This window comes from Myiozetetes cayanensis, unplaced genomic scaffold (assembly GCF_022539395.1).
Source record: "Myiozetetes cayanensis isolate MyiCay16 unplaced genomic scaffold, myiCay2020 scf2-11, whole genome shotgun sequence".
NCBI lineage: Eukaryota > Metazoa > Chordata > Aves > Passeriformes > Tyrannidae > Myiozetetes > Myiozetetes cayanensis.
Genome location: NW_026087411.1, coordinates 56,173,226 through 56,197,866, shown reverse-complemented (window position 1 = coordinate 56,197,866; position 24,641 = coordinate 56,173,226). Strand labels below are relative to the sequence as shown.

At 39.5% G+C, this 24,641-nt stretch overlaps 2 protein-coding genes across 10 annotated transcripts in view; one reads left to right on the top strand and one right to left on the bottom strand.

Moving 5' to 3' along the window:
• The first annotated feature begins 1,856 nt into the window (after window positions 1–1,856).
• Window positions 1,857–8,524, top strand: CCDC28A (coiled-coil domain containing 28A). Of its 3 annotated transcripts, XM_050316877.1 has the most exons (5): window positions 2,394–2,772; window positions 4,830–4,993; window positions 5,960–6,114; window positions 6,726–6,748; window positions 7,776–8,524. In XM_050316877.1, exons 1-5 carry the CDS (start codon window positions 2,615–2,617, stop codon window positions 7,828–7,830), a joined length of 555 nt encoding a protein of 184 aa, XP_050172834.1. In that variant the 5' UTR covers window positions 2,394–2,614; the 3' UTR covers window positions 7,831–8,524. The 3 variants fall into 3 exon arrangements, with proteins under 3 accessions (XP_050172833.1, XP_050172832.1, XP_050172834.1); XM_050316876.1 differs by lacking the exons at window positions 6,726–6,748; window positions 7,776–8,524 and adding an exon at window positions 1,857–1,930 and having other exon boundaries at window positions 2,578–2,772; window positions 5,960–6,395; XM_050316875.1 differs by lacking the exons at window positions 6,726–6,748; window positions 7,776–8,524 and adding an exon at window positions 2,023–2,370 and having other exon boundaries at window positions 2,578–2,772; window positions 5,960–6,376.
• A 7,884-nt stretch (window positions 8,525–16,408) lies between these two features.
• The window catches only part of REPS1 (RALBP1 associated Eps domain containing 1), a 61,210-nt gene continuing 52,977 nt past the window's right edge, over window positions 16,409–24,641 (bottom strand). For 6 of the 7 annotated variants that reach the window (XM_050316845.1, XM_050316846.1, XM_050316848.1 and 3 more), the window contains 5 exons: window positions 23,855–24,040; window positions 22,566–22,661; window positions 21,871–22,019; window positions 21,104–21,209; window positions 16,409–20,016 (listed from right to left, as the gene is read on the bottom strand). In XM_050316845.1, the coding sequence (XP_050172802.1) occupies window positions 19,948–20,016; window positions 21,104–21,209; window positions 21,871–22,019; window positions 22,566–22,661; window positions 23,855–24,040 (606 nt within the window). In that variant the 3' untranslated portion in view covers window positions 16,409–19,947. The remainder of the gene's footprint in view (window positions 20,017–21,103; window positions 21,210–21,870; window positions 22,020–22,565; window positions 22,662–23,854; window positions 24,041–24,641) is intronic. The other variant, XM_050316851.1, reaches the window with a different exon arrangement.

The following is a 24,641-nucleotide window of genomic DNA, read 5'->3' as shown; positions in this document are numbered from 1 at the left end:
ACTTACAAGCACCAGTAAAGTTTTGGTTGATGTTCCACTGTGGGTAATGCAGATTACACCCCCTTTGTAGCTGTGTGAATAATGTCTAAGAGTCTTCATCAGAAAACATACAGTTATGAACAATACACTTCTAAAGTAAAACCCAAGACCTCGTTGTAGGTGGAAGAAATTCAAGTTGACAAGTTGTAGAGATGGCTGATAAATTCATCTCTCTAGGCAGCAAACTACTGTCACATAGGGAAAACCAGCTTAGGCTACCAGCCATAGCTAGGAAACATGTGCCGAGCATTCAAGTCCACAAAGCCATCAATGACAGGGAGCACTGAGGAGGCAAGTGATGACCAGAAACGCAATAGCGACGGCACCAGGAAATGGACTTGGCGGGGCTGAACTCGTTAATCACTAAGGCTACGGTAGGCACACCCTGCTAATAACATTGCCTGCCTTGAAAATTAAGTTCCTGCAAGCCAACGACTCAGGACTTGGAATCCAGGTCGGAAGTGACAGAGAGAGCTGCATCCAGCTAAACGTGGCAGCAGGGCTCCCCGTTTAACCAAGGCCGGTGGCCGTGCCGGGCAGATCCGTCGCGGAGCGCTCGGGAGCTGGGTAAGGAGCGGCAGCCGGGAGCTGCGGGGCGCGGGGTGCGCTGCCCCCTGCGGGCGGGGACCGGCACTGCCGGGGGCACTGCGGGGACACCGGCACGGCCCCGACCGCCGCGGGGGGACCGTCCCTCTGCCCGCCGCTCACAGCGTCCACCTCCCGGAGCTGCGGGGTCACAGAACCAGTTAGGTTGGGGAAGGCCTCTGAGATCGTCGAGTCCAACCTGCGGCTCAACACACCGCCTTGTCAGCTAGGCCATGGCACTGAGGGCCGCGTCCAGGGTCCGTGACTCCACTACCTCCCTGGGCAGCCCGTCCCACTATCTAATCACCCTTTCGGTGAAGAAATTCTTCCTGATGACCAACCTAAACCTCCCTTGGCGCACGGTCATCCCCCAGGTCCTCTCGTCACCTTGAACTTGCTGTTCCACCAGTGGCATTTCTAGCCCATATCGCTCCATCCAAGGACTGAGCGCTTCCAGCATGTCCTCTCAGAGAGAATTCCTATTGCTGACCCCATGTGAAGGTTCAAACGCCTCACACCGTCTGAGGATAATTTGCTGGAGGGCTCTTGTTGCCACCTGTACAAGCACAGTTCAATTGGCTGTAAACTTGTGCTAAGGAACACAGGTAATGAAGGCTACAAATGAGTCAGCTCCCCGATTAGGGCTCCGTGAGGTCCAATGCACGAAGTTCCACAACATGGGGAAGAACTTGCTTGCACTGAGGGTGGCAGAGCACTGGAACAGGCTGCCCAGGGAGGTCGTGGAGTCTCCCTCTCCGGAGACATTCCAAACCCACATGGACACGTTCCCGGGACCCCTGCTCTAGGCGACCCTGCCTTGGCAGGGGGCTTGGGCTGGATGATCCCCAGAGGTACCTTCCAACACCAACAATTCTGTCTTGTTATTTTCTGTACATGTAAGACACTCGTTTGAGGCACTCAGTGCTTAGGGCAGTTAATGGTCTTAAAAAGCAACAGCAAGTGAGACGTTTTTAGTACGGACTGGGTCGAGGCCGGTAACTACAGGCAGGAGATCGCGCAAGCAGAGGCAGGAGAGCACGGTGCCAGCTGGGAAAAGGTCCAGGAGGTGGCAGTGCGGGAGTTTCCCCGCGTGTTTCAGATCGGACATTTCGGCAGACACCCCGGGCCCTGAGGGCGCGGGGGCGGCGCGGGGGATCTGGGAGCTGTAGTTCCCGCGCCCCGCCCGCCGGGGGGCGGAGCTCCCACAATGCACCTCGCTCGGCTGTCACGTGACCCCCGCGCGCCGGGCAGGGCTCCGCTTCCGTGGGTGATCGCGCGCGCCTCGGGGGGCGGGGCCTCCCTTCAGGTAGGGGCGGGGCCGGCCGGGGGCGGGGCCTCCTTGGGGTTGGGGTGGGGCGTGTGAGGGGGGAGGTCCGTCCGCTTCCTCCTGCTCCCGGGACCGCGGCCGCAGTCCCGAGGCTCCGCGGTAATAAACCCACAGCGGGCGGGGCTGTCATCTCCCCGGGAGGTGGGTGTCGCAGGCGCTTCCCCGGCGAGGAGGTGGCGAGGGAGCGCCCGGTGACAGCGCCCGGTGACAGCCCCTCCCATGGGTAGCCCGGCACCGGCAATAACAGCCGTGTGACAGCGGCAGCTCAGCGCCGGCAGCTCGGCCAGGGCACTGCCGCTCCCCCTGGAGGAGGTTCTTCGTCGCCATCGCTCCTCGGTGCTTTCGTTGTCGTGGGCTCGGCAGACACGGTGTTCTCCAGCAGCAGTCCACGGGACACAAAGCTTGGGATCACGTGGAAGGTACCTGTCGGCTGAAGGCTGGAGCAGAAGATTTTAATTACTGCAGGCCTGGGCAGCTTCTCCTGAAAACTGGATTCTCGTGTTCTCAGGAACAAGGGACTGCTCATCTCGGAGGGCTGTATTTCCGTGAGCTGCTTTCCCCCTTGCTTTTATTGTAAACGCCAGTTTTAATGGATGTTTTTTTACTTTCTTCTCTTCCCTGTGAAGGACAAGATACTAGTCTACATGCACTAAACTGGAAGAAATGGAAGAAAGGAAGATCAAGAGGAGGAGCCCCAAATCATCTACCAGTCACCCTGCTCAGGTTGCTAACTCCAAGAAGAGCTCAGTGCCAGTCAGTAAGAGTACAGCCTTTTCCAACCCTGCCCCACAGCCTGCTGTGCAGAAACCAAAGCTGAAACGGTAAGCTTGGGGGCATCTTGCAAGCTCAGAGCAAGTGAGAGCCAGAGACTCATCATTGCTCAAGGATGTTTACACTGGCTGTGACAGTCTTGTGAACGTTTTTGATGACATACCTTTTTTTTACCAGTGATTTGTGTTTAATGCAGTATAATGGTTATTTTACAGAAAAGGAAGGTGCTCTCTATTCTTCTTGTAAGCTTTAAAAAGTGTAACACGATGCTGTAGACTCATAACAATTCACCTGAAGCAGAGGACTGGTGAAAGACAGAGCTGGGCACCAGATAGCAGAGCCCAAGATGCACAGCTGTGAGGAACAAATACAGTACATGACTGCAAGGCTGGAACTGACAAGTATGGCAGGAAATGAAGGACATAAATTGAACAGGATGAGCTAGAACTGAAATTTCTTGGTGGTTTTTGATTGGGGACCTCTCAGCTGGGACAGCGTCTTGCATAAGGAGAGACATTTAGTTCTTCAGAAAGTACCACGTCAGAGTAGTTTGTGTTTTATTGATATCATATCCATTTCAGTTTGAGAACATCAGTTTTTGTGCATGTTACAAAATATGCTGTGGCTTGGCTGTGGCTGACACATCAGATAAATAAGCGAAGAGGGATTTTAAAGTGAAATGTCTGCTAGAGGGAAGCAGCAGAGTTCACTGACCTCTTAAGTATTAGCTGAAGATTAAATACAGAACTGCCATCACTAGCACAGAAACTCTGAAGGAACCAGTATTGGCCTGATGAATAATGAATTTCTGTAAAGTAAAGGCTATACATTATTTTTCAGGAAAAACGTGTCAGCATTTCGAGGCAAATATTAGTAAATACTAATGTGTCATAAGTTGGTGGTTTCTTCAGCTGACTGTACAGTCTCAACATTATTCTGGAATGTACTAGAAATTATTTTCTTGCAGTCCACAAGATTATCTAGAGAAAAAAAATGTCCTTTCTGCTTTAAATTCTGGACATTTTTGTGCAATTGTTAAGCTTACCAAGCGGTGCTAATACACTTTCTTGAACTTTCCAAGCAGGAGTGGTAATTGACATAACAGTGTGAGGATTAACTGCTGTTGTGATAGTGGAGGAGAAGTACTTATTTAACTTTCATTTAATCTACAAGAATCTAAGTAACTTTTCTGGGAGCAATAATACATTTTATTAAAGAGCAGAAGCAGGTGAAAGAAATGAATGACCTTTCTGTCATGCAAACTTTTAAGTCTGAAATTGAAGCAGAACTAGCTAGAGTTAAACCTGAATTGAGACATGCTGCTCTTGAGTTGAACCAGATACCATTGTTGGACTGCTGATTGTTTCAGCATATAGACTATGGGCACATGGTGCTCTGAATAAATGGTATGTCTAGAGAAAAGTGTTTGAGATCCAGGAATTTTGATGTTTTCTTGCAGGAAAGGCTGTAGAGAATTTTTAGCTCATCCGATGTTTGTTGCAGTCTATAGGTGTTTGGAACAACAGAAGTGTATGATTTTTGAGGGGTTTCTCTCTGGCTTAGAGTATGCAACAGCTTTTTGAGTGATTTTATGTAGATAATGGCTGCCTGGGTAACTGGTGGAATCAACATTCCTGGAGAGTGTTCAAAAAACATGTGGATGTGGCACCTGGGGACTTGGTTTAGAAGTCAACATGGCAGTGCTGGGTTTATGGTTGGTCTCTATGATTTTAGAGGTCTTTTCCAGCTTTTACAGCTCTGTGATATTGATGATACCCATGTGTCACTGCTGAGTAACGATGGTCCACTTTGGATTATTAAGATGACCATCACAGACATGTGGTCCACTGATGCTTCCTACCACTAGCAGGAAAGCAGATTGTTGGAATCTTTCATTTTGCAGTATCAAACTGTTAAGAGAGCAATGTCCTTTATTTTTAAGACAAGCTGGTGGTGATGCAGTTTTTATCTTAAAAGGAGTGATTATGTATTATGTATTTCCCATTTCGTTTCCAAAGCCTGAAAATGAAACTTTTCTTACATTGCAGATTCACAGTGAAAGTGAAAGCAGGAAGTAATATTGGGTTTGTTTATTTTTTTTTTCCAGTGTAATAAAAGAGAAAGCCAAACCTCCAGGAGGTGAAGCAAAAGGGGCGCAGGCAGCACCAATCCAGCATTCTTTTCTCACAGATGTATCAGATGTCCAGGAAATGGAAAGGGGACTCCTGAGTCTCTTGAATGACTTCCACTCTGGCAAACTTCAAGCATTTGGTAAGTGCATGAATTGAGTGTGTACAGTAGTTGGTTTTTATGGCTGTACAGTAGTAACATTTGCTAACAAGTGCACTGCATGGACAGACTTGAACTGCATGGCTAGTTTGTCAGCTGGACTCTGCCATCTGAAATTAGGTTTAACATAATTAATACATCTTACTGCATTTTTAAATTACAGTCCCATTTTAAGGTTGTGCTTGTTTTGAGATTATTCATATGCCATTTCATTGTTCCTTCTAGCATGGAAGCACCTTGGCTTATTTTAATTTAAGATACCAAGTCTAAAGTCACTTATTTATGACAGTGTAGGAAAAAGTAACTGTATTTAGCACCTGGTTTTGCTGCATATTAACACTTTTGGCTATTGGTAACAACTTTTATGAAATCCATTGCAAGCTGCATTTTATCCAGCTTATTCTGCTGTCTTAGTTTCTTACTATTCTTACTGCCTCACAGTTGATGGACGTTTCAGAAAAACCATCACACATTTTTGCTTCTTTTTTCCCTTGCACTAAGTAGAAAGATGCAAACGTGCTTTTGCAAGTTTAGTGTTAGGTCAGTGTGTCATGTTAATTCCACACTGATTTTATAAGGGAACCTGAGAAGTCTGTATTATGTAAAGTACCAGTTAGAAGAAAGAAACCCCCAGATTAATCAAAATTAGAAGTTCTGTTGTGACCATATTTAAAGCTAAAAACCATGGCTTTTCTAAGTCAGACTAAAATTCAGGAGTATAGAAAACCTCTTAGGAGTTATTTTCAGTTATTTTCAGTTCAGCACAACATAACATCAAACAGGATGACAGAAACTTCAGTAGTGGAACAGTGAGAAATCATTGAGAAAGGACATTTACTTGTAAATTTGATGTTTAAATTCCTCTTCTCTGATGTAAAAAGCTGCATCTTCACATCTTCATTTGCTCTCTCATGTTTCTTTATCTGAAGCTGTTGCTCATCCTTTTAGGAAATGAATGTTCCATAGAGCAGATGGAGCATGTACGGAGCATGCAGGAGAAACTTGCTCGCCTCAACCTGGAGCTCTACGGGGAGATGGAAGAACTGCCTGAAGATAAAAGAAAACTAGCCAGTGATTCCAACCTGGATAGGCTGCTGTCAGATGTAAGTACTGGGCAGGCAGAAAACGTGGAACTTTGCCCCAGCATTCAGTTCAGGAAAGCACTGCTACTGGGTGGGCAGTGATTTACAGTTGAGGAGAACATAGTTCTATAAAAAACCAGTATGAAAACCCTGCCCTCATTTTGGTTCTGAGGAAGCACAGGATCTTGTTTGCATTTGTTTTGGTGAGTGGAGCAGGTAAGCTGCAAGCTGCCTGAGCATGTAGGCTTGTTTAGAGACAGCCCATGTACCCAGGGACTATGACCATTTTCCATATGGTCTACCCTCCTACATCTGAGGAAGATGACACGTAACAGGGAATATAGCTCTGTATATCCTACACTTTCAGTCTGTCCATTCTCCAGTGTATTTACATAAAAAACAAAACTACTAAAAGTTTCTTTACATTTCCTCAGAGCAGCAGATTTTAACTTAAATCCTTGTACAGAATTCAGTGTAGGTTTGCTTTGCTAATAAATCATGCATTTCAGCCCAAACTATTAGTTATTTCCTTCATTGTTTTAATATATTTATTTCATCATACCAGCATAATTGTTGCATTTGTCTGACTGCCAGAAGTGCCACTTCTGATATTTTCTATATTTATATTGCAGCTAGAAGAACTGAATTCATCTATGTATCCTTTCCTAAAATGTCTATTTTGCATTATAGTTTTTGTTAACTGTAATCAAATTACAGTGTGTTTCCCCAGTAACTGGTGTCTTTATAGGAGTCAAGTCACTTCAGTGATGCCTTTTCTTTTAAATTAGTGCTGTAATACAGCATGGATCTTAGGTTCTTCCAGTACATAATTGACTGGATCTTAATATTTGTAATTACATGTTGTTTTTTTCATGTGGTGAATTTCTGAGCTGCTGTGTACCACTTTAGACAACGTGTTCACCATTGATGGCAAAGCCCATCAGCAGCAGGGTCTTTGGACATGCACATTGCTGAGACATTCAAGCATCCATAGTAATACTCCCACAGTATTCAGAAGTGTCTGTCCCATTGAGAAATGAATCCTATTATCTTTTAAATTTTTTAGAAATATGTGTGGTTGTTTATCACTGATCTGACTGTGGATAGCAAACTGACCTAATTTTTTATTTCTAGGCTCATATACTTCAGCAGAGCTTTGGTAACTGAACAAATGTGTGCTCTTAGCCAACACAGAAGGAGATAAAGCTGAATGTCTTAGCTTGTCTTTAGCACTGTGCTGTCGATAATCCAAGGTGACAGTTGAGGAGTGTTGCCTTCAGTTTATTCCACAGTCTAGTTATTTCCATTGTTACACACTTTAATGCACTGAGTAAGCTGGGACTCAGGTTTGGGGCTTAAGGTCCTGCTTTAGTATCAGCATGCCCTGCATGTCTGTGGAAGGCTGTTTAAGGCAGACCTCATAAATGGAGTATCACATAGTAGCAATAAAAATAATTTGTCATCCCCCTTGATCTGCAGTCTAATTCTGGAAGTATTGCAATGCTCAAGTCTCAGTGAGGAATATTTATCCACTGGTTGAGAACTAGCATAGAACTTCCTAGAATGGAATTTGTTGGGACAGGTGTACACCCCAGAGTAAGCACAGTTTCATGTAACACTGTTATCTTGTTTATACCTTTACTATATATGAGAAAATGTTATTCCTTAATGATTTGCTTCAGCCAAAAACTACATTTAGCAGATGCTCAAGATATTCCAAATGGTACCACGGGCTGAGAGAACAGCTTTGTCAATTTGGATTCTCACAGAAGCTTTTAATTTGTTTTTCCTGACAATGGAATTGGGAACAGTTGTGACTTTGTGTTGGTTTGTTTTCTTTTACACAACAAAGAATTGAAGTGCAAATTCAGGTGTTTATTTTGCACATTCCTCTGAGCACCACATTATGTCAGGGCTCAGGACCTAGAGTTGTAAATTATTGTCATGCTGTGCTTTTTATTATTGCCTTACTTAACAGAAAAACTGGGAACAGGGGGAAGTACATTTCTTCTTAGTGTTCACATGGTTGAAAATGATACACGTCTACAAGTTCACTGGCACTTCTCTGGTTTTTAAGAAAGTAGTGATAATGTTGCCTTTCTGATCCACTACACAGACAATCTGCACACTGTGTCTTTAGTGTTTTGTTGATCAGTGATGCCACAGATTAATTTATTGTTAATAAAGTGAAAAATTTTGAATATATGATGTTTCATTTAGAGAAGCTGCTGTCGGTTCAGCTGTGTTAAGAAGATGAGTTCTGGCATTGTCCGAACGTTTGCAGAGTTTACTTTTTTCCATTACTGTGAATAATTGTAAAATGTCAATAAATTAAAACTAGTGTGCATACTAGCAGTCCACATAATTTAAGTACTGTGAAAGTCCCAAAATCGGGTAAACAGTTATTGTTCAATAAATCCAATATATGCAATATTGTAGTTATTTCTATGTTGTAAATAGTCTGGTATTAAATGGTATCATCTTTCTGCTCACAATCAGAGAAAAAATTCTGTATTAGTGTAAAATCAGGCTGGTTTTAGATCCAAAATTTCTATCCATCAAACTATGCCTTTGATTCTAGATTTATTTTACATTCAGGTTTTAGGTAATACATTCAGATTCTATATTGTATATGCTTACTGAACAAGGAATGAAATCTTTGTCCTTCTACTTGAGCACGGAGCTTTCATCAGCCCAATGTGGACATGTGGTCAGGGAACAAAAAATGCCTTTTTTTCAGCATCTTGGGAGAAGATGCTTCTTCAGCCACAAGCAGTAGTTTTGGATTCTGTTCTCTCTGGCTCTGGTCTGAATCACATGAAGGGTCAAGCTTGCACTACGCAGCTGAGGATAGAAACACCACAGGGTTCTCTGGCTACAGATTCAGCCGTAAACTTTGTTATTCCCTGCCTTACCTATCAGGCAAATCTCAGTGATTAACAAACCAGTAGGGATCCTAGTTTTTGTCCCCTAAGGATGTTCTTGTTCTTTACACAGTTTATTGCTGTTGAGATTCTCCAGGAGTTTTGCATGCTGGTAAAAGTACCTCAGAGTCCTCAACTGCAGCTGGGGACATACCTGCGATGTGAAATCCAAACCTTAAGAGAACTAGAATGCAACAAGCTTCTCACAAAGTAAAGCCAAGATTGATGTTTGTTTATTCCCCACCCCCCTTTTTATCCTTCTCTGCACAGTATCTTCTCACTGGCAGCACTTTGACCTTCTTTCTGGGCAGACTTCCGAACATCAAGCAAAAAAGGAGCATTTTTTAGCAAAGGTATAAGGCCAGTGATGGTGGCGAAAGTCACTGGTAGAGCTGCATTTATACAAACAACATGACATAGCTGGAGCTCACCTGGATGCAGGAGCAGAGCTATGTGCTCACTAGCAGCGTCACGCCAGTGAGTGCAGTGTATTGCAGCATCGTAACACACCGTGGTCCCAAACCACACTTTTAACCTATTAGTTTAAGTATTTTACAATAGAGGCAATTCGTTTCCATTTTGGGCTCTGTCATCTAATTCTTCTTAGACTTATAACTTCAAACACATTTCAAATCACTTACAAACATGTTGGGTGTCTTGATCTCTTGTTTCTGTAGCAGTTTATGAAAGTACAGAGCTAATAAGTATAATCTGAGATACAGACAAAACCAAATACCTTTATCAGGCAGCTGTTTAGAATTATACAAGAATTAATCTCTTTTTCTTTGATCTTTGACAGGACCTTTTCCATCCTACATATGGTAAATCCATTGCCACAGGACAGGAGCAGATGCAGGAATGCTTTGTGCACATAAGGTCTCAAGCTTCTTACAATAAACCAAACCTTCTGTTTTCATGTGGATAATTTCTGTAGATACCAACTACTGCAGGTGTCACAGGTGCTCTGAGAGTACTTTTTTCTATAAAGGAAATTATCTATCATAGGGAAGCTGGGCACAGAGCTCACTTCTTGAAATTACTGATGGTAGCCGAATTTGTCCAGTGCTAAACCACAGCACAGGAAGATGCAAGTAGGCTGGCAATGTGTCAAGAGTTGTTTCTTCTGAATACACCTGCATTTCATCACTCCCCATGTGACTGAATCTGGCACTTCATGCCACATGTTACAAACATGAATCAGTTCTGTCCAAGTGCAAGCACTGAGTTCTGAGTTCATGCACTGTTGGGGACTGCTAACACAGAACATGTTTTAGCCAGCAGTAATAGAAATTAGTTCCTTTTCAGGTACAATTACATCCACTGTCAGCGATCTATGCCTTGAGCATCTCACTATTGTCACCACAAAACATGGATTTTAGCACAGACTTCTTCTTTCACTATAAACCCCAGAAGAGTTAACAGGAATGAGCACATACTGAATCCTCGACTGACTGCCTGGAATTACCAACCAGCATGTAGCGTAAAACATCTGATAGTGGGGAAGACATCAGAGGAGGTGCCATGTAACAACTGCACTGGAAATGAGAGAAGATATTTTTATTAGACCTGTATCAAGAAAGCAGAACAATCTAAGCACAGTTCAAGGCCTGAGCTGGCTCTCAGGACTTAAGAGAGACCACCAATTGTTACAGTGAATGCAAACGGGCTGCAGATCAGCCGGCATGTTTTAATTAGTTGCATGTTTGCTTCTTTGCTCTTGAGAACACACTACTTACTCCTATACTGAATCTTATAATTTCTTTAAAATGGTTAAAAGCTTGCAGGAAAAAAAAATACTGCTCCAAATGTCACCCTTTCAACTTTGCTTTTGAAGAAACAAAAGATATACCTTTTTTAATACAGCAGCAGAGAAACTGATTGTATCGCTCATTTTAAAATCAATGCACTGGATGTTCAAAGGTAAATTAAACACAAAATATAAAGTAGATCTTGGAATGCAATGATTAGTAAGGATAACAGAGTGTACTGCACATAACAAACAGCAACAAAAATGCAAGTGTCTAGGCTCAATGCGATTTGGGTTTTGGTACAAAAACACCTTCATGGAGGAGCTGAACTTCTCTCTTCATCCTAATTAAGTACCTGGCACGTCTTTGCCTTCTGTGATTGTTGTCTTCTCCCCAGAAGCACTGGCAGGAGATGCACTGTAAATTCTATGTCTTTAATATCAGGAAAACAAAACCATCAGGAGACTCAGTTTCTAAGGCAAGGCAGTGTCTTTTTAAGTTCTAGATTGTCCTGAAAAAACTGTTCTTGGAAGCTCATGAACCTGCCACAGCAGATCTGATTTAAATTGACAGTCATGGATTCAGAAAATCATCTCTTAATACATTGCTTCATGGCTGGAGTCACAGCCAAAATTTGGGATTTTTTGACAATGGAATGGCCTATGCAGCATGCTGGCATCAGATAGGACTGACCTTTCTCAGTGAGGGAGGAGAGCCTTTGCTCAGGAACTAGTGGGGCTCGTTGGCAGAGCTTTAAACTAGATGTGATGGAGGAGGGACTCTGAACTGCGCTGGCCACACTGGAGCACACTACCAGTCTTACAGAGGCTACCCAGGGACCCTTCCGGTAACAAAAGCCAACAGGGAAACACCAGGGAAGTATGTCAAAGGAATTATGGGGTGTATCTCTCAGGAAGGACTGATTCTGCAATCAGGCAAGAGAGGGCAGATTTCCATATTAGCACTGAACTTTGCTGAAATAAATCTTTACAAAGAGACTTGTGGCACCCTTCCTCGAGAGCTGTAAATCCCTCTATCTTAAGCTAAAAAAAAATACATATTTTTAGGGGTTGACTTTAGATAAAAATTTTGAATCTTTAAAAGTTAACCACTGTAATAGACTACAACTTTCCCCCCTCCTATTTAGAAATAGCGAGATGAGTATGAGACTTCCAACTTACAGCTCGTTAATTGTATTAAAACAACAAAAACCATAACTTGAAATAACTAAGAACAAACTAAGATTTCTCCACAAGCTGGAAGGCTGTGACCAGAGTGAATGAAAGAGTACTTTGCAAATAACTGGCCACACTGATCAATGTGATATTGCAGCATCAAGCCAAAGGCCAAATTGCTGGAAAGACTGAAAATTATAAAATACTTGAACAAACACAATCTAACAGTTAAGCATGTGCCAATACAAGAAACATTTATATGGAACCCTAAAAATTGCAATGCACCTGTGCAAGGAAATAGGTGTGCGTTAAAATAAGAATCCAGCATTCCAGGCTAAAACCACTCAGACTACGACTGCAACAAATAAATATTGCTTCATTTCTGTGTCAGGATTTTCAATCTAATTTACTGTAAAATAAACCTCACAGAAACTACAAGAAAAAGTAAGCATTTCTTTTAGTTTTCAGCTGGCAATTCAACTGGTTCAATATGTAACCTTGGCAGAGTTACTTCAGCCTTCACTGTTTTTACAGGAAAGAATATGCACCCTGAGAAAATGCCTTTTTCTTACTTTCTACAGGCTAGAAGTTATAAGCATCTTAGTACTTTCAGAGCAGTAGTACAGGGCTGAATAGGCTACCAAAGCCAACAAGGTCTGAGATAAAAGCTGTACATTTATAAGGTCTTGAATTCAGAGATCCTGATGATCTTAACAACAAAACCTTGCACCGGGTTACCTCCTAACTCAAGAATGAAAAGGAGTAATAAGCCTTACTACTCCAAACATACTAAGCAATAGTTTAGAAAGAATAGGCTGGAAATTAATTTAGGAGTAGTAAAACTGGTTTTAAAAAGTTTAGAAAGCCCAACTAACCTCACTTTACAGGATAACAGTTTGCTTTGTTCTCATTTGAAACCTAGGCAGATTTTAGATATTCTGACAGAAACATTTCAAGAGCAAAGTCAGCCCAGACCAAAAACACATTACTAAGTTCAGTACCCCTTCAAACACAGACAGGCTTCTTCAAAAACATGCTTTGTTCTGCAGGCTCAGTAGTTTGAAGGGTAAAGTTGAGATCAACAAGTCCACATTTATCATGCTGGACACAAAAAGGAATTTCTGACATCTTGTTTGATAGAAGAGTTAGTTTGAATGAAGGTTTGCTTCCACAGGATCCCATGCTGGAACTGAAATTTTCAAGACAACTATAAGTAAGTGGTAAAGCCACATGAAACAAGGATGAATTTTGTATCAAGATTATTAACTTTATGCACCTTCACAGCAACTACATGTACTGTACTACTATGAGTTAGCACCAGGTTGTACTTTCAGGTTTCAGGAATGCACTTAAAATAAAGACTTGCTTGGAAAGAAGGCTGCATACATGCACAATTTCCCATCTACTGGGAAGTAAAAGTGAGAAGTACACAGAAATACACATAATTTACCAAAAGCCTTATCCAGTAAGTTCATTTTGAAGTTAGCAGCTTCGTCATCCAAATATGGATGAAGCATAAAAACTGCAAATTTCAACCCTATTCTTCCTTAGTTTAAACAGACTAGCTAAATAGGTATTCAGACTTAAACACATAGTATTTGCCCAACATGAGCTGGGCAACACCACTACATCTTACTGACACCACTACACACAGTTGCAAGCTTCCTCTGGATCCAGTCATTCACTCTATTTGCCAACACTTTCCTCTTATCCTTCCTGTTGGTTTAAAGTGTGAGGACAGAAATACAAAATAGTAGGTAAAATAATACATCCCAATGCTGTTATAAAAATTTTAAATCCAAAATCCTAGCTTGGAATCAATGTCACATCTACTTTCTGTTTTAGACAGTACTCACTTTGTATTATTTCAGATCAGGACAGTCTTGACCTGTGACAGTTGAAATGCAACCCCACTTAATAGGTAAAATTCTTCTCCACAACTGAAAAAAAATTTTTTCTACTATTCTACATGAACAGATACTTCCAAAAAGGAAGTTTTAAAACTTCAAAAATTAAAAAACCTTCAACTGCAATGTTGCAAAAAGGCTACAGGAAGAAAGGATAGATCTTTTCATGTCAAAAGTACCAGTTCTGTGAATTAAGACATTTATCAACTTTAGCATGTTTCTTGGTTAGTGAATCCACCTATAGAAGCAACTTGGTGAGACCATGGAATCCATCAAAATTGCCAGCCTCCTAATTTTGAAAAAGTGACATGTGAATTAATTCTGCTTCTCCACAGGAATTTTCTTGCTTCAATACTACTCTATCCCCAAAGACAAAGTGCAGAGCAAACGAGGGAATATGCTCCTCTTAGGTACCCTTCTACAGGAAAGGAACACCTTGATTCTTCTATGATCTCTTAGTTCCTTCTGATCAGAAGGCAGGTGATCAAATTCCTTCACGAGGGCAGGGAAAGTCAATGGACTGAAGCTCTAGGAGAAGGGTTTGTTGTAAACTGAAGCACTCTCCTTCCAAAGGCAGGATACATAACAGAAAAAACAAGTTCAAGTTCTAGGCACGTCACTTCTGCATTTTCTGATAGCGTGCATTGAACGACAACTTCCTATAAATTCCTTTCATCGTCTTTTTCTTGAAACAGACTGTATTTCCATACTTAGACTGAACTCAAGCCTTGTATCAGTTCAAGATAAGCAAAATAAGGCACAACAGCACTTACTGAATTTCACAGCAGTTTAACGAAACCCACTCCTAAGATACCATATGGGTTCCCAAAGACTTTGCTTCACCTTCTGCAGACAAATCATATATATTGCTGAAGCTACCTTCTATACCTACCTTTTTTGCTATGTCTGACATAGCCAGTCATGTATGCTAGACCTTCAGAAGCCCTTAGGCCAGTGTTCACAGCAATTGTTGTAAGACTTACTCCGCTCCCTGCTCCCCCAGCTAAATGTCAGGAAAATAATTGATTTTCAATATGTAATCAGTTTATTTGCTCAATATGCAACGGTTTTCAGATGCTAGTCATTCTACTTGCCTTCTGAATGAATACCAAGACCACGGGATCCTTGCAGAAGACATTCCTGATTCAGAATGCAGTTTCTTACAATTAACATGTTCCACCTCACAGGTCATTCTGTCGGTTCAAATGCAGTCTTACTTGAGCCGAAGACAGAAATACAGTCAGACCACTGAAATTGGATGACAGAAAGCAAAAGCCACCATGGGATATACCAAAGAGTTTACATGCATTGTGGAGTAGGAGGTACCTTCGATCTCTTGTCAGCTCCTCTGCAGATTGACAAACAACTACTCCAGTCACAGATGTGACAGAAATTTGCAACAGTATTGCCAAAATTTTGGTTTCTATCAATATACCACTGAACCTCAGTTTAAATTGCTTTTACTGTTTATGATGTTTTGCTAATTTCCTAGGCCTCAAATGACTAACTTCAGCTGCTTCCAATTAGATGCATTCTTTACATCTCTGAGAGTGAAAGTTTCAAAAACATACTCCACCAGAAATGAAAGAGAATTCATCTAGCTTTCTGTGCTCCAGTATGCTGTCAAAGTGGGACAAATAGTACTGACAGTCTTCTTAAAAAGTACTGACAGTCTTCTTTGGATCTAAGCTGTAGGATCACAAACTTTGTATGTTATAGAGCCACTATTCTGAATTTTTTAGTATTATAACTAAACAAAGGCTGTTTTGGACAATAACTTAAATGCAAGACATTTAATACCTATATACCAGTAAGCTGGAAAAAAAGTACTGTAAAATCTCTTTGGAACACACTAATAATGTACAACCAGGTACACTTAGTGTACAATAAATACGCATTTTAGGTAAAAATAACGTACAATCTACCTTTAAAGCAGAAATTGCACCTTTAAGGCCATTTTGCCAATTTAAAGTAATATTACTGAAAGGAAATTATACTCACCCCCAAAACGCAAGCAATTAATTCCAGTACTCCTGTGAAGTTTGTATTTTGCTTGTGTACTAATTATCTGGACAACCCTGTATCGTCTCATTTGGTTACCAGTATGCAGACATTATCACCATTTTTCCATTATAATCCCTACTTCATTGTTTTCAAAGACTATTAAGAGAACACAAGATTCAATTTTTTATTTGTTATTAGGTAACAAAGTCCTTGGTTTTCATGTGTTTTCTTCTAGAGAGCTGCATTATAAATGATTACTATATCAATATGCTTGGTAAGACAAGCTGCACTTCTGCTCATGAAATTAAATTGTATGTCTCCAAAAATGGAACTCTGGGAGGTATAAATTAACTCAACTGCACACAGACTGATTTGTAAAGTATTTAAGTAACATAAGCATGCAAATATGTTTAAAATACACACGTTATTTTTTAATCTTCGACACAGAGTAAGAATGGCATTGTTATCACTCACTTGGAAGTAATATGATTTTGCATCACATTATGATTTCATGAAGCTGCGTTCTACTAGAAACTAAGACTAGAATGAGTCAGGAATCAGGAGACAGTGATTTATTATTTTTTACCGTTTTAGGAAAAAGTGATTAAGACTAGGTCACCCATCAAGTGACATCGAAAGACAAACTGTATACACAGCTGAAAACAAAAGAGTAATTTACAACTCTGCCCTAAACACAGGGGAAACACAGCACACCCCATCCATAAGGGACAGAGACGTCACACAAGAAACAAAGCTGCAAATTTATTTTCTTTAGTTTTAAGTTTTTATAACCTCAGCTCTGTTTATCCCACATAAGACATTTTCAGTAATATGAGTTCTTCTAGTTCATATACTATACAATTGCAAGTAGAATGAGGTGCATGTGAAGTACAAAAAAAAAAAAAAAGTACTAGCTTACATTGGATAGACTTAAAATACTGCTCAAAACAAAGTGGCTTTTCAGCTTTTTACCTTTGCATTTTGGAAATATTCTCTGCAGTCCAAAGAGAGGCAACGAATGGAGAAAAAAGCAACTCCAAAGCAGATGGAACAAAGAGGCACATTATTAAGAGAAACAAAGGAAACTCAAATCAAATGAGAAAAGAGACACTCCTCCAATCATGAAGTCCAAAGAAAAACATTTTGCAAGTCTTTCAGAAATGCATGCTGCTGTCCATCCATCCCAGCTGGGTACATGAATCACACTCCACACTATTTAGTAGTCTACATTTATGCTTGCAAGAGAGAGAGCACTTCTCTTGTACTGTACATAATTCCTTGCCCCAAAGAGCTTACAATCTAAGTTCATAAAAAAGAATGCATCAAGTAGCTGGATCAAGATCAAACAAATGGAGAAGACAGGAAGATAATTTTATAACAAATCAAAACTGGGTTACATTATTAAGTGAGGTAACTTCTGAACATCATTGGCAGTGATGTTCTTAAGACATAAGTTGTTTTTCAGTTAGAAGCTCTTCTGATCATGAAAAACTGGTTTAAAATGTACAGAATGATGTATTAAAAGTAATCAACCAAAATTCTTAAAATAGACTTGTTGGCAAGACACAAAAATGTTCAGATTGCCTAAGTTCTTGAGACACTAACTTGTCATTCTACTACAAAGAAATGAATGTTAGAGAAATTCATATGTACATGTAACATTTGAATGTAAAAGGCTTTTTACATTTAAGTTTAAAATGTTAAATTCTGATTTAAGAATCCTGTTGCTATAAACATATGCTTAATACTTAAATATTAATATGAAAATAGTGCTATTTTAAAAATGTATTTTAAACTTTAAAATAAACTATGGACAAGTTGGTTCAAAAGATCAACATTCTTTAACTGCAATGACTCACTTTTCCCACTTCTTAAAAAAGGGAAAAACCTTTTCCCACTCTGTTCCTGTTCCTTGTCAGTTGAAATAGAAGTGATCGGTCCATCAGCTTTTAAGTTTTTTAGTTCAGTTTTAGGGTTTTATTTTTACTTGCTTTGTTGGGTTTTTTTTTCGCATTTCCCTATTTATATAGTTTTTGAAGTCAACTTTATATGTAATTTATATGTCACCCTTGTGCCCATTTAGCTATAATTTCTTAATCCCTTTACAAGCAAATAGAAAGCACCAACTTTCATGCAACCATGACATTCTTTCATACCAGGGAATTTTGCTTTGAATTATATACATAAGCCATCTGCAACAATCCATGACATTTGAAAAAATGTTGGAATAGTTATAGTAGTAAAAATTCAATTATCCAGTCTGTGTATGATGGATACACAGAAGAGTGTGTGTATCCACTTTTCTGTGGAAGAGAAAAAGAGAAATATTCGTTTTTCACTGTAACAGCCATAACCAGTGGAAAAATCTGACTTGAACAATCCTTTTGGAAGGGAAGCAGATATCAAGAGAGTTTCATTTAAACATAGAAGTGAGACAGTGAGGTTAAGGACTGCTAACAGGAGATAATTTATCTTTAATTTTTAAAGGTACTCTCAAGGAAATCAAACCAGAAGTGAAGACTAAAGAACTATAAATTTCTTTGACCCAAGTCAGTATTAGCATTTACTTTTTTTAAATTATATTTGTATTAAATTTGCTTATAGGAGGATACAAAAGGAGTATAGCCACAGATTACCAAGGTAATTTGATCACTTCTGACCAACAGAGGTCAAAAATGAGGGAAGAAAATGGTCAAGGGATTATGATCAACCACTTCTTGCACATGACACAAAATTACAAAAAAACCCCTGAAGACCTGTAATAAGACCCTCCCCCTTATTTGAATGAGTTTCAATTCCCAGGTAAAGATGAATCAACAAAATTAAAATATTGTGCTGTTTTATTGGTGTAAAAATCACACAATTGCTAGTTCTGATTCTGCAGAGATACATCCATGCAGTTAAACATCTATGATCCCACAGCCAGAAGAAGCCATTAAATAGAATATCTGCTGTTAGTCAGCAATTAATGCAAATTTACATATGAGATCAAAAGGTGTGTATCGTACAATATACAACAAATCCTAATACAGTACATCAACCTGGATAGCAGGATACACTCAAGGAACTCTGTTAATAGTGAAGCCTGTCTATATGGCAGAGAAATAAGGCCTGAAAACAAGATGACAGAATGTACCCCAGAATTACTAAGAAGTAAACTGTTCATTTCTGGTTTTATTTTTTTTTTTCTGGGAATTAGAAGTTTATAGAGGTATTGACACATTACTTGACCATACAATTTGTTATAGTGAACACTCGTGGACGTGATCTGTTATTAAAAGGTAATGTGTGAGACATGCAATTATAGGTGGTGCTTAGGTAAAGTGTAATTAATGTTTGGGATCTATACCCAACTCTTTTCACAAAAGGGAGAACTGAAAGTGATTTGTTTGACAGACTACCAATTGTGCCATAAATGTTTATATGCATGCGGCTGGATCAGGATCATGAATGGATGAAACGTGAACACCTGGCAATCTGTGGTTACATACTCTATAATGTATGCAGTGAAAATCACAAAATCCAATCCAGTTGATATGGCAAACAGCCTGCAAGAACTCTCCCAACCTGAGTAAGTTGGTGAACTGCAAAGAGGCAGGCTTTCTAAAATTGCAAACAACTTTCCAATTGTGAAAGGGAGCTTGGGAAGTAATACTGGCTGATGATAGATCATTAGTTTGTCTCTTTCCCGGCACAATAAAAATAAATGCCATAGTGAAAGAAGAGTTTATGTGCTTAAAGACAACAGATTAGCTACCCTCTTCTGCAAAGATGTTTCAACAGGAAAAAAGAAACCACTAAAAAATTCCAGTTGGAAATTTTGGCGACAAACTCTGCAAACTCAAGTCCAACAAAGATCACAGATGCCCACAGAAAATGATGTGAGAGGCAGTGTCACATTCAAGGAAAAAGTTTTTTTTTCTCTCTGTACTGAAATTAAAATACTTAAATACAAAAGTGGACAAACTGACAAAACAGAATCACAACATTTAATGTAGAATAGAGCGCACTGAGCTAGATGCATGGATATTTAAATAGGCCTTGAAACCAATACCCCTTTCAAAAATTAGTAAATTCACAGTTAACGGCAGTAGGCTTAGAGGTGAGAGAAGGGTCGAAGTTGTTCCAGTTGAACTTCCAGGGAGATTCTCTCTTCAAGAACATCCTACAAAAGAAAGATTTTCTACTGACTGTCCAGAGAATGGAGTATTAGAAATTTCCCCACGAGTTTAAAACTGGTAAATATCAGCTTCAGTTTTGAGAACTAATGTATTTTCTAGAATCTGGTAACTCCTCCCACAATCTGAATGGAAGATTGGCTGGCTAGTAATTACTTATCATTAAAAATCAATACTTTGCTCCAAGGTGATGCCATTTAGAACTTTTTCCTTTCTCTCAAATGACCCAAACCCACATAGCTGTAATCAGATGCAAACCCAACTATAATATTTTCAAATGACATCTAAAATATTAAGGGGGTAAGCTCTCATCTGAGTCAGTGGATAGGAAACTCACAATTTTTTTTCCCCTGAGCTTTTCCTCTTATGTGAAATTATACCCCTTGACTCTCAAGCAGTAACAACTGAAATTCAGGCTTGGTAAACCAGTTTTTAAAATGGTTTAACTTCCATTCTAGTCAGTATCTTATTAATTCATGTTTACATTTAAGACTTTTTAAAATTACCTTGATAGTTAAAATTAGATATCTTAAAGTAAGAAAGATGGCAAGAGAAGGACATTAGGATGGTACCTACAGATAGCTCCAAAATAATGACAGCTGACCTAGATAAACAGACAACTATCACTGTACTAATTACTAAGCTGCAAGTTTTGTATTCCAGATTACTATATTTGTTTAAAAACATTTATAATTTTTTAAAGAGTTTAAGGTTTACTTTTTCCTTGAGAAGAACACAAACCACTTCGGGTGCTTGTCTCAGTACTGCTTTTCAAGTATGTGATGACCACAAGAGATAACTTAGTATTAATAATTTGAGGCAAAATTTTAGCGTAGCTGAAAGCAAATCAGTGCACTGAAAAATGTGCTTTGTAGTAGCAAAAGCATCCTTTGTAATTTCACAAAGCTTGTCACAATTAGGTATATTTGATGACCTACAAAAAGAGCTAAATATTTCATATGAGTATCCGCTATTCTGTATGTCACTGGTTTGCAGAGATGCCTGTTACTGTGCATTACTAACATCTTGCTCTCTGAGGCTCTTCTCCTAAACAGACAAAGATGAAGGAATTACCTTTAGTTGCTGCTGTAGTTCACTATTCAATCTGGCCAAAACAGTGTTGGTTTCTTTGTTACGTCTGATTGATGCCTGAATTGCCTTCTTGTCTTTCCCCACTGATCTGAGAATATATTAGAAGTATTTTAGTAAGTCCTTTTGCCACTTAGCTGAATACCTCATTTATAGTCACCCTTCTTTAAATGAGCGGAATCCCCTTTTCAAAGTTTCTTTACTTGTTACTTTTTTAAATTTTCCATCGTCTGCCTGGCTTGATTAATCATGTTTGTTTGCACGGAAACACAGATATATGTGTTTCATATATGCACGCATAGTTGGTTTCAATCAAAGAGCAAGCAGCGCATTTTAAAAACTTGTCATAATGGACTTCTTGAAGTCCCATCACACCGTACTACATTCATTTACCTTAAAGTGAGTAATGTAATAAGACTACTTTCATGCTAAGACACACAGACTGCACATTTTGGACTGTTCATAACAACCATTTAGAATTAACCACTCCATATTAATACTTTCACCACTTAATTACAACATACTTGCAGAAGTTAAAGAGTTCACACTCCAAAATTCAAGATCTCTAAATGGTTTCCCACTAGTAGAAGCTTTGTGATGATCTTGTTTAAAAACCAAAAACTTTTCAAATTGTTCAATTAATCTACATTAAACACACAGAAACTGTTTGCAATTCCTGGAACAGAAAGCGTGTATGCTGTTTAAATGTAAACTTTCCAGTAACAGATGTATTTATACACTTCTTGGGTTACCTAGGAATAGATGGCTGTGAAGCAAGAACAGCAGCTATGACACCTGTTTTCTGTGTATGTTCCTCAGCTTCAGGTCTTAGCTCATCTTCTGATTTTAATCTTCTACGAATAGGCTTCGGTGGTGGAGCAAGTGGGGTAGTGCCTTTACCCTGCAGAGCAAAACACAGCCTATTAATTCTCTCAAACTATATTTCCCATCAGATATTTTCTGATGGACATTAGCTGCATTCTCACGTGGTCTGAAAAATATCTGAAGTAGTAAATTCTACCCCCCTGATGAAAGGGCAGTAAGTTGCTACACACTAACAAAGAACTGTGCAAGCAGAAACACCATGGTACAACTGAGTACTGCATATACACAATTCAGAGCACACTTTAACCCCAGTAATTATGTGTCTGCAACCAAAAAAAAGCTACTGTTAATCAAGTTCTGCCCTAAACGTTTAGATCTGTTTCAAAAATTTGACCACTTACAAATATCTTAATTTTCTGCTGTCTCGAGAATAAAGCTAATCATCTGCTGCTGCTGCTGCTGCGAAAATTCACCATACATGTGCCTATTTCAAACACGTATCAGACCTAAGAAAACTGGGTTCAAGTGGAAGCATATAAAACTGCTGTTGCAAATCAAAACAGACATATAATTTCATATACATCAGACAACTGCACTCTCCTTAACAGTGTACTTTGCATACCACACTAGTGGGGACATTAGCTGGTGCTTTGTCTTCAACTCTTCCATCTGCTTTGGCAACTCTAAGAGAACCTGCAGAATCAGAGGGCTTCTCAACCTAAAGGGATATAAACTGTATTTAGAATGTTGCCTAAAAAGCCTACTTCTTAACAAATATTTCGTTTGCAACAATTAGAATGCATAAAAGTATGCTGTGTTTCCTGATACATGAATACAGTTAACACCCAAAAATTCCAGTTGAATTCTTCTTTAGAAGCATAAGTCCAATGTTATGAGGCCATGTACAGTACAAAAGAGGCTGTGGCCTGATGACAAGCTGCTACAGCTGTTTCTGCTGTTACAGTACCACCATTATTCTATTTGTTACTGCCAAAGGTTAATCCCTCCCATGGAACACAATGTGACTGCTCCCCATCCACCTCAATGCAAAACAATCAGCAAGATTAAATTAAGCAGTTTTCAGGGGCAGCTTAAGCTAATGTAGCTGGTTTTGCAATGAGGTACATGGAGAATGCTCAAATGGTTCTATGTCATTGACCTTCCTGAACAAGGGAAGCAAGAACGTGCTGCTGACAGCTGGAAGAACTTTAAAGCAACGCAGGGACTTCTGCAACTGAGGATGCAGAAGTGCCCCAAAGAACTTACAATGTGGATGAAAGCTACAAATTATGAATGGAAAACATGAAGTAATTCCTGTAACAGCAGTTGGCTATTATGACATTAATAGGAATAAATCCTGAGGCTTTCAAACTTTTAAGTCCTATGTCTGTGCTACGAAACAAGGTTTTGTAAACATCTCTAACCATCTACTATAAAAGGATGACAGAGCTCTATTCAGTTTAGCTCTTTGTCCAGTGGCTTTGAACAAAAGCAAATTAATGAAATTTTAGCAATGTTGACAACACTTGACAGTCATCTCCGCTATTAAGACATGTAGTAAGTCATTTTGAAGGCTGGCAAGAATGAGCAGAAGAAAGGTTTTGCCTGTGCTAAGTCTTAAATGAACCAATGCAATTGTGTTTGTGCACATATATATGCTAATAAGTACAAAATCTTTTGAATTACAATCAAGAACTGAGATAAAAAGAATTTCTTTTGCTTAGGTGTTTGGCAATTACCAAGTGTGCAATGTAATTGCTTTCTAGCAATGAATTGGGGCAACATAAAACAAAACAAAAAAACCCAACAAACAACAAACTCCTGACAGAAAATAGCAGAAGTAGGTTTTAAAAAAGTTTTATAATTGTTGGTAGTATTAAAACAATTGACAAGATCTTAATTTCTGCTCACCTGCAAGACTTCTGAGTGTGTTTCAATTTCATCTTCTTCTTCTTTGTTTACACCTGAAACAGCAAATGCCTCAAACTGGCTGAAGTCTGCAAAATTTGGCTGTTCTGGTATTTGTTGAGGTGAGGTACTGGTATGAGCTATTAGGCCTTCAGCATCTACTGGGCGATGCACATGAGGACCTGCACCCTGCAATAAAAGAACAAAAATATACAGAGAAAGCATTAAAGCATTATTTTCCTTTTCAGTGGACAAAAATTTATGTCCCATCAGTAGGACAAAATGCACCTCATCCAAGACATGCACATGGAAATATTTAAGAGAAAAGGAAGTTCAGATATGCTACTAACTAGGGAATAAGACCAAACATGGATGCGCTGTAGCACTAGCTACACTCATTGAACATTAGATGTTTCTGCTGTGACAGAGCCAGGTGGGCTTGATACAGATTTTGAGTCTAGTTCCATAGGTAAACATGCTTATGTGATAAACATGCTTATGTGATCACACTGTATGAAATATGTCTGTCATTGTACTCTCCTCCTTTGCAGATAAATTTTGAATCCTTGCATATAATTTCTGAATCACTGACAGATTTCAGCTGTTGGTAACTCAGATTCTAACAAGTAGCTGCTGGTGAAAAAAAATCTGAAAAGCAATTTTAACTGTCCCATGTCAGATCTGCATAGCAGCTGAAGGATTTATGTGGTTGAGATAAAAGAAAAAACAACTTTTTCAGGATTTGTTTTCAACCAAATCACTAACTGAAATCACTCAGATCAAGACTGCT

Bases quoted from the DNA above. Each gene is read 5' to 3' on its own strand.
- CCDC28A (XM_050316876.1), top strand. From the start codon at position 2,615: ATGGAAGAAAGGAAGATCAAGAGGAGGAGCCCCAAATCATCTACCAGT. The intron at 2,773-4,829 runs GTAAGCTTGGGG...TTTTTTTTCCAG, and splicing joins CAGAAACCAAAGCTGAAACG to TGTAATAAAAGAGAAAGCCA. The intron at 4,994-5,959 runs GTAAGTGCATGA...TCATCCTTTTAG, and splicing joins TGGCAAACTTCAAGCATTTG to GAAATGAATGTTCCATAGAG.